This window comes from Parasteatoda tepidariorum, chromosome 5, assembly GCF_982258835.1.
Source record: "Parasteatoda tepidariorum strain Cologne lab strain chromosome 5, Ptep-v5.0, whole genome shotgun sequence".
NCBI lineage: Eukaryota > Metazoa > Arthropoda > Arachnida > Araneae > Theridiidae > Parasteatoda > Parasteatoda tepidariorum.
In genome coordinates this window covers 84122048-84131999 of record NC_141759.1, presented here as the reverse complement: position 1 = coordinate 84131999, position 9952 = coordinate 84122048, and the positions used below count along the sequence as shown (strand labels likewise).

At 34.9% G+C, this 9952-nt stretch overlaps 1 protein-coding gene across 1 annotated transcript; it reads right to left on the bottom strand.

Moving 5' to 3' along the window:
- Positions 1-4558: 4558 nt before the first annotated feature.
- On the bottom strand, positions 4559-9714 carry LOC147809617 (uncharacterized). The gene is made up of 2 exons (XM_087162886.1): positions 9476-9714; positions 4559-7934 (listed from the first exon to the last, which is right to left on the bottom strand). Exons 1-2 carry the CDS (start codon positions 9712-9714, stop codon positions 4559-4561), a joined length of 3615 nt encoding a protein of 1204 aa, XP_087019012.1.
- Positions 9715-9952: the final 238 nt, after the last annotated feature.

Here is a 9952-nt window from a genome sequence, read left to right as displayed (position 1 = left end):
CGTACGTGCAGTACAAGCTTTTCTTGACATAAGTGGTGGTCATGGAGCTATCAAATTCAGTTTTTTACCACTTTTTTTAAATTTATTTTTTACATGAGTAGCTAACACAATATGAAATATTTGTAATATCATATTTTACTATTATGCTAAATACCTTTTAGAAGTTATTTATGAGTGTATGAAGTTCTTATAAAGAAACATTTTGAATAATTTGATTGCGTTTTGACATTGTTTTGTGGCTAATAAAAACTTTAAACCCATTTTTCTCAAAACTAATTTTTCTAAATTTCCGCCTTCTATAAAAGCCTAAGGCTTTTTTACTATTGCTTGAAATACTTAGATATTTGATACACAAGTTTGTGATACTATGATGATTGAAAAATGGTATGGATTTTTTAATCAGTTTGAAAGTTTTTTTTTAAAAAATTGTCGAACTTGAAATTTTTGAATTTTTATGCTATTACGCTACATTGCCTCAGAAAATAATCTTTTTCAAAATTTCTAAACATCTCTCTATAAAATGAATACCATTTTCTGTTAAGCACCTTTCAATGATGATATTGTAAAAGTTTCATGGAAAAATAAGGAAAATTGAGAGAGGAGTAGTGTTTTAAAAAATAGTTGAAATTTTTGAAATTTTTTTAAAAAAATGAAAAAAAATTTTTTTTTTTCAAATTTCTGAATTTAGGATAAGTTCTTCATAATCCTTTAGAATATATTTCAATCAATAAATTGTTACCAAGGTTAATAATAAAAGATTTGAAAGAAAAGGTACCGCGTCCCCTTAATAAAATCTTGACACTTCATCCATTCAACTTTAGTTGCAGAAAATTCCTTAAACAAAGAGGGAAGGTGGATTATCATTATCTGGCCTGCTTTCTCTTGTCGATTTCTCAAACCAGAGCATTTTACTGGTTTCCCGAGACAGGTTCGTCCGTCGTAATGACGACTCCTACAATTTATGAGCTTACGCAAGCGCTCTGGAGATCTTCATGGCGATGAAGTTTGGATTTGGTAGTGAGGGAAAGCCATCTAGGAGACTGAATCCGTTATTTTCGACTGCCATTATCATACAAATTGTAACTGAGTACCATCGATATTGTCTCTAATTTTAACCATGTTACTAACAATATTGAAACTTAAATAAATCATTAAAAAACTATCATCAACCACCATTTCTTTTAAATTTTTGTCGTCTCTAGGATATTATTATTAAGTTCAAAATTTTTATTAATGTAGAGTCTCGATAATTCGAGGTGGACGGGACCGAACTCGAACGTTCGAAAACGTAAAAATTTTATGAAACAAAGTATTTAATTTTCAGTTATGTAATTAAAAATATATTATATTTAAAGAAAATTTACTTACATAAGGGGATCGGGGAACATTTACTACATTAAACCAAGTTTCAATATTCATTATACAGGGTGTTTATAAATTCCCGGACCCATTTTGATGTTTAATAACTCATAAAATAATGACGATATAAACAAACTTATGGCATTTATTGGTGGAATAACTCATATATTTTCCTTTTCAGGTTTGAATATCTTTACTTTTGTAAATATCGTCTGCGTGTGGTTAATTTCAGATAATTTCATTTTCCAGTCTAAATATCTGTACTTTTCTGAATATCGCCTGCTTATTAATTGCATTTTTCTCTCGTTTGTTTTTGGCAACTATTGTAATGTTATGTTTAACTTTGATGTGTTTGTTCTATGTAGTACTTTTCTATGTGAGGTTTTATTCGAGCGGATATTAAGGAGAATGCATACACCACAAAAGGAAGCACAAATTTTATGGTGGTTCATTGAAACGAAATCGATAGTGCAAACACAGAGAAATTGCTGAAGAATTTACCAAAAAGATCCTCCATCCAAAAGCAGCATCTTGCGGTGGAAAAAGAATTTTCTAGAAACTGGAAGTATCGCAGATAAGAAACGTTCCGGACGTCCCTGCACGAGTGATTTTGACGTTGAGCGTGTCAGACATACATTTTTAGACAATCCTAGAAGATCTGTGAGATCAGCGGCAAGAGAATTGGATATGCCAATTTCGACGGTGTACAAGGTTATTAAGAAACAATTAAGACTGCATGCATACCAAGTTCAAATTGTTCAAGGTTTGGAACCGGACGATAGGCCTAGGAGGATGGCCTTTGCAACAGATATGGTAGGAAGGATAGAAGATGATGCTGATTTTCTGAAGCGCATAATGTTCTCCGACGAAGCATCCTTTCATGTTTCTGGCATTGTTAATCGCCATAATGTGCGCATATAGGGATCTGAAAACCCCCATGAATACCGTGAGACACAAAGGGATTCCCCAAAGGTTAATGCGTGGTGTGGACTGATGCACGACCAAGTCATTGGACCTTTCTCTTATACAGAAAAGTCGGTCTCATCAGTCGTATACTTAGACAAGTTGGAAAACTTCGTATTTCCACAACTGGAAGAGCTTCAGCCACATGTCTTTTTGCAACAAGATGGTGTATCACCTCATTGGGGTATCATCGTTCGTAGTTCCTTGAATGACCATTTTCCTGGAAGATGGATTGAGCGAGGAGGTTCAATTCCTTGCCCACCCACATCACCTGATATAACGCCGCTGGACTTTTTTCTTTGGGGACTTATAAAGGACAATGTTTAGAGGAGGATTGTGTCGAACATTGATGACCTAAAAGCCAGAATTACAATCGCAATAGCCTCTGTGGATGCCGACATGCTCGCCGCTATCTGGCGTGAAATTGACTATCGACTTGATATTCTCCATGCGACGAAGGGGGTACACGTGGAAGTTCATTGACAAGGGTCGTGAAACTTTTTGAATCTATGTAACCATTTATGTTATTAATTTCAATTTATCTTTATTATTTTATGAGTTATGAAACATCCAAATGGGTCCGGGACTTTATAAACACCCTGTATTACTGCAAAAGGTTAATACTTTAAAATAGTTGTTTATTGTTTAAACACACTATTCACAAATTTCAGAGTTAAACACACCATATCGTTTTGTAACACCCAGTCATAGTAATCGTCGTGAAATCAATTGTAGTAATTATTCCACGCGTTGTATGTGAATTTGTTATTATTTGGGAGCCAGGCTGGTTTTTTTCACTAGCTCGGATTTATGAGAAACTCGAATTATCGAGTCTCCACTGTATTTTTTATTATTTTTTGTTGAACTGATACCTACAATGAAAAGTTTCATCAAGAATACTTGAATAAAACAAATAGTGCGTGGAGTCCCTCCGCGCGGAAGAAGTGAAACTTCGTAATGTGGAAATTTAAACAGGAAGGGGTAGAAATTGATTTTTAGTGAAATCATACTGTTTCTTTAAGACAAACTTTATTAACATTGCTTGCAATTCACAATTGATCGCATCTTTTAATTATCATTTTCGAGTGGGGAAATATCCAAATCTATAACATTTACAATGGCATACCTGCCAACTCTTCCGGATTTTCCGAAAGATTTTATTTTCATATTAAAAGTAGTAGTAAATATATACTATTTTCTCTTTTATAAATTTAATTTTTAAATGATTTTGATCACCACTATTCTTACAAAAATTAAGCACATATATAAATAAGAGTTACTATCATGGTTGTCAACTTAAGTTTTCTCAAATACAACGTATTTGTTTGCTTAAAATTGAAGTTTTAATTCCATTTTAATACCACTGGGAAAAATTAAAATGGAAACGATTAAAAGCTGGCAGGTATGCAATGGGATTATGATAACTTAAGTAAGATACGAAATGTTTGAGTTCTATGTTTTCAATATTTCTTGCAAAAACTGCATCAATGGTAGTTATGCCATTGGTTGTTGGTTCATTCCTACCATTTATCACTTCCTATCCAAATTTGTCTTTAAGGTCGGTTAAGAATGTTTCAGCTTCAGGTATCGAGAAATTCAGATTAAAATCTCCTGCAAGGATCACAGGCTGCTCTCAATAATCTATTTTTTCACCAGTAACGTCTGCCAGAGCTTGTGAACCTGCAGTGGATAGTATTGATTTTGCAATAAATAATTTAATATCCCTCATGGCTGCATTTGGTGAAATATAGGTGGCAATTAGAAAAGAGAAAACCTAACAATCAATTGATAATCACAAGAGACGTACCTTGACACAACTTTCAATTTTTAAGCAAAAACTGAAGAAAACTATTTCTATATTAATTAAGGTAAGTGCTACTTACCCCGTTCTCCAGGACTGCCACATTTTGGAGGGTAATAAATATCAATTTGCTCAGTTATAAAAGACTAACATGTTTTATAGACAATCACTTTAATAACGAAATATAACAAACAAAAAAGGATTAACAATTAAACATCTAATTATCGTACGGAGCTAAACATGCTTGTTCACAGATTGAGATCAAAACATCAACTGGTGGCGCTGTGGGCGCACCAAAACAACATGCGCAGAAGTGGGAATTCTCGACAATCTCCCACCTTTGGATTCGAAGAAATATTTTCGAATCCAAACAGAATTCTTAGTCTATATGGTCCATCTGAAAAAACTAAACAAATAAAATTATTAGCAAAATGGTTACACTTCCAGCGGAAAAAGTCTTTGTATAGGTCTTAATAGTTTCCCAGATTGGGTCTTAAGTTCCACTAAACGGATTCTCCCATCCTTTCCTGGATAAGTCCTTTCAACTTTGGCCAATGGCCAGAGTATTCTTTTATGGTTGGAATCTCCGATTAGCACAAGATCTCCTTCTTTGATAGACGACTCCCTTTTAATTTTAGAATTATCTTTAAGCAAACCTAGATATTCAATTCTGAATCGGTTTCGCAGGTCTTGTCGCAATTTTAACCGATAAGAATATCTTTTGTTCAATTTTTTTGAATCAATTAGGTCAAGTTCAGGAACACCAATTTCTTTAATTTCCTGTAGAAACATGGATGGCGTGAGCGCTGACAGATCTTCGGGATCTTCTGAAAGATACGTTATAGGACGGGAATTAATTAAACTTTCCGCGTCGCATAATACTGTAGCTAACTCTTCTTCATTCAAACAAGCTCGTCCTAGAACCTTTCTCAGGATGCCTTTCAAAACTCCTATTAATCTTTCGAAGAAGCCTCCCCACCAAGGGGCAGAGGGAGGATTAAATTTCCATGAAATTCGTTTCCTTGAAGCAAAGTCTTCAATTTCGTTCCAATTAATGTTCTTCAAAAGATTTGCCGTTCCCACAAGATTTGTCCCATTGTCAGAGTATACAGTGGACGGGTGTCCTCTGCGAGCAATAAATCGGCGAAGGGCCAAGATGAAACAATCTGTTGACAGGGACGATACTACTTCGAGGTGCACCGCTCGGTAGATGGCACAAGTGAAGAGTACCACCCAGCATTTTCTATCTCCTTTTAAAAGCAGAGGTCCGCACAGGTCGACACCTATAATTTCAAAAATAGCTGCGTCTCTGACTCGATCTTCTGGGAGTGGAATGCTTACGGCTTCCAATGGCTTAACCGAGAATCTTTTGCACTTGACGCAATTTCTTACGACGCTTCGAATTGTCTTTCTGGTTTTAATGATCCAAAACGACTCTCTGAGGTGAGACATCAAAGTTTGAACACCGGCATGTTTCAGTTCAATATGTTTGTCCATTATTAATTTTTCCACCAAATCATGCTTGCTAGGCAATAATATAGGGAATCTAAAAGTTTCTAAGTCTTTTCTCGATGTTATTCTTGTCTCAACTCGTAAGAGACCATCGCTGTCTTTCACAGTTCGAAAATTTATCTTTCCATTAAAAGATTCTCTTTGAATTTCTTTCAAAACGAACTTCTCAGATGCTTCGATCTCTTCTACCTCCAATTTTCCCTTCTTTCTGTCACTATGATTTCTTAGAGTATTTTTATAAAATCGGATGACGTAAGCCATGATTCTCACAATTTTATTGAAGGAAGACACATTTTGGAAGATTTCAAAGGTATTAGTTGTTAAATTTGTGGCTGAGGATATAGTTCGTTTTCTTTCTGAAAGAACTACTTCAATATCCGGAGAAAGTTCACTAGCTGGCCAATTCTCGAATGGCAGTTTTAACCATTGGGGGCCCTCCCACCAATGGGATTTCAATAAATCTTTAGAATTACATCCCCGCGAGGGCAAATCTGCGGGATTATACTTTCCTTGAATATGTCGCCAAGCCTCCGGATCCGTAAGTTTTCGAATTTCATTGACTCTGTTAGCAACAAAAGTGGCCCAGTTATCTTGCTTTTTAATCCAGTATAAAGCGTTCATTGAGTCAGTGTAGAAAAAGGTTTGCACATTCTTCATATTCAAATCATCTCTTACAGTGTAAGCGAGCCTGGCTCCAATGGTACACGCGAGAATTTCTAATCTAGGAATTGTTATCGATTTTAGGGGTGCTACCTTGGATTTAGCCTGTAAGAGTTGACAGTTAACTATTCCCCCTTTAACATTTCTAATAAAAATTGAAGCCGCGTAAGCCGATTTGCTCGCGTCTACGAAGACATGCAGAGTAGAATTTTCATCTAGATCAGGTGTTTTTCTAGGGATTTCTATTTCTTTCAGATATTTTAATTCATTAGCCCACTTTAGAAATTTATTCCTCAGATTATCCGGAAGTCCTGTATCCCAATTAATTTTCTCCTTCCAACATTCCTGCAAGATTAATTTAGGAACTAGTGTGACAGGACTTGTAAAGCCAATAGGGTCAAAAATTCGGCTTAACATAGATAATACATTTCGTTTACTCGGAATGGGTTGATTTTCCTCATTTATCTCACAAGATAAAGTATCCCTGTATAAATTCCATTTAAGGCCCAATACTGAAACGATTTCTTTATAGTTATCTCCAGACAAGTTCAAAATTGAGGTTTCCTCATCACTATCTGGCCGATTATGTTTCCAATCCCTTAGGTCAAATTGTGCTGAAGCCATTAATTCTTTAGACACCGTAATGAAAGAATTTAACTCGTCAATAGTGTTCACACTTGCAACACAATTGTCCACATACATGGAATCTTTAAGTTTTAAAGCTATGTCTCTCTTGGTTTCATCTACATTCTCTAAATGATAATTTATAGTCGCGGCGAGTAAAAATGGACTTGCATTTACGCCGAAAACTACACGACAATGTGAATAAACAATTAGTTTCCCTGGATCACCTCCCTCCCACCATAAGAACCGCAGATATTTCTTATCTGAGGGAGCAACGTTTATTTGTTGGAAAGCTCGACGAATGTCCGATATTACCCCAAATTTCCCCTGACGAAATCTGTTAATGAGTTTGGGGATCAGTTCTAAATTATTCGGCCCTTTCTCAACGCAATCGTTCAGCGACACAGAATTTCTTTCCTTAGCAGACGCATCAAAAACCGGTCGGATTTTAGTTGTGGAGTTCTCTTTAAATACTGGTCTATGCGGTAAATAATGACCTTTATCTTTTGTCAGTTCCTCTGAATCAACGGGTTCAATAATTTTTTCGGCTACCCAATCTCTGAAGACGTTTTCATATTCATGTAAACAGTTTCGTTTTTGTAACGCCTTTACGCAAGACTTTAACCGTTTTTCGGCAAGGTTTCGATTGTCCGGTAATTCAGGATGAACCTCTAACCAGGGGAGAGACACTTCATATCTACCTTCTTCATCCCTTCTTAACGACCGAACAAAATGATCTTTCGCGGCTTCCTCAATTTCTGATCTCGTTTGAGAAATATTCGGTTCCGTAATTCCCAGAGAATCAAGTGACCATAAGTCACAAATATTTAAGTCAGTAACATGAAGTGATAAAAGCACTTCATTCGTTATAGGACTTTCTCCAGTTCTTCCCATTAAGGTCCAACCGAAATGCGTATTCATCGCGACAAGGCCATTCGTTATATTTTTAATTTCTCCAGTAAATAAATCTCCAGCATAATCCGCACCTATTAATCCGTGAATTTCATTAGCATTCCTATCAAATAAACATAAAGTTTCATTCACGGTTACGTCACTAGGATAAATTCCGTGCCCTTTTAATTCCTTCATAATTTCCCTATTGTCCAATTTTGGAATCGGGGTACAAATTGTCTTTTGTTCCAGTACATTTAATGTATAAGTAAAACTATTGTCCACATTACAAAAATTAATCGTGTAATTTTTATGTGATTCTTTTTTTTTAACCCCCCGAACAATCCATGCACAACTGTTTCCTGCCCAAGACTCTTTAATTTTAACTTACGCGCTGCAAATTCCGATATATAACTACAAGAAGATCCAGTATCAATAATCACCCTAATCAAATGTTTTTGTTTACCTCCCGAAACACTTACAATGAGAGTTTGCAACATTATTTTTTCTCTACTAGAAGAGTTACTTAAAGCACAGGCAGTATCAGGTTTCATTTGGGAAAGATCAGAATTATTCCCCTTCCCCCCTGTTTCTATCGAATTTATTTTTCTTTTCCCCATACACATTATACTGACGTGTCTGCCGGAACATATCTCACATTTAACGATAGCCTTACAAGAAGAGGAAAGGTGTCTTTTTTTTATTTTATCATTTAAGCATCGGAAACAAGAGCCAGACCGCTTACAAATGTCTATTTTTTCTTCCAAACTCAAATTATTATTCGTGCAATAAGCCGAGTAATGTTTATGAGATTTACAAAATAGACAAGTCTCTTTCTCATTCTTCCGATCTTCAAAACACTCATTAATTAATGCAGAAGCCGATGGCTGGCGCCTACACTCCTTCTCAGTAATGTGAGGATTCATTCTAACATGTGTTTTGATTTCCGAAACAGAAGTACTCAAATTTAAGAAAGTCATTTCTCTGGCTTTTAATTGAGATGATAAAAAATCGATTAGCTCATCAATTTCAGAAACAAGAGGATTTTTTGTTCTTTTGTTGAATTCTAGTAGTAGATCACGGGGCAACAATTTGGTTAAAATGGGAACTAGAATGTTCGAATAGCTATCTTTTTTAACAGATAAACTTTCTAAACTTCTAATGTTCTTTTGTATGTGATTAAAAATGTTCCTGAAGTTTTTTACGTCATTAGAGTTTTTTAATGGGCATGTATGGAGTAGGTTTTCAATGTGTACATTAATCAAAATATTTGTATCGCCAAATTGTTGCTTTAATAAATCAATAGCGTGATCATAATGTTCCGCGGTTAATTCTAAACCATCAATCACATTAAACGCAGGACCTCCTAAAAATGATCTCAAATAAATGAATTTATCAAGTTTACTGAGGTTCTTATTCTCATTAATTGACGAATTGAAACAATTCCAAAAATTTAACCATTCAGAAATTTCTCCGTAGAACTTAGGAATAGTTAATTTAGGTAACTTTATGCGTTCCCTTTCAATGGTTTGAATGTCACTCTGATTGGGACTATTTAGAGAAATATTAGCTTCTTGAAAGGAATTATTTAAATCAAGTTCTTTGTTTAAATTCTTAATAAATCTTAATGTTCTAAATTTTGTTTTAGTTATTTTTTCTTTGTACTCTTCTATACAGTTAAATTCCTCTTCCATATCCTCGATTTTGATTAAGCCCTCAATCTGAGAATCAATAGTTTTTAATTCCTCGCTTTTTTCACCAAAAAGTTCGAGTGATTCTTCGAGATCTTCCACACTTATGTCCGGTTTTAGAATGTCAGTTTCGATTTTAGTAATCATCTTTGTCACCGAAGCTCTTACAAAGCCGCGTTTCCGTTTCAATTTATTCAATTCTTCTTCAGACATTCTGTAAGTGTGAGTCAATTTATAGTTATTCTTAATTGCTAATCTTAATTTCTTTTAATTGGTGTTTAATGTCTTATTTCAAACATGCAACATTTCGTTATCAGGTAAAAGTCAATAAATGTCAATAATAGTTTATTACCGTTTAATGGCAGTCCCTGTTCGGGCGCCAAATTTCAATTTTTAAGCAAAAACTGAAGAAAACTATTTCTATATTAATTAAGGTAAGTGCTACTTACCC

What these genes read in the sequence shown, in the direction of transcription:
- LOC147809617 (XM_087162886.1), bottom strand. Translation starts at nt 9,714, where the DNA reads ATGTCTGAAGAAGAATTGAATAAATTGAAACGGAAACGCGGCTTTGTA. An exon ending in GAATTTAACTGTATAGAAGA is followed by an intron (nt 7,935 to 9,475) that starts GTACAAAGAAAA and finishes TTTATTTGATAG; the next exon opens with GAATGCTAATGAAATTCACG.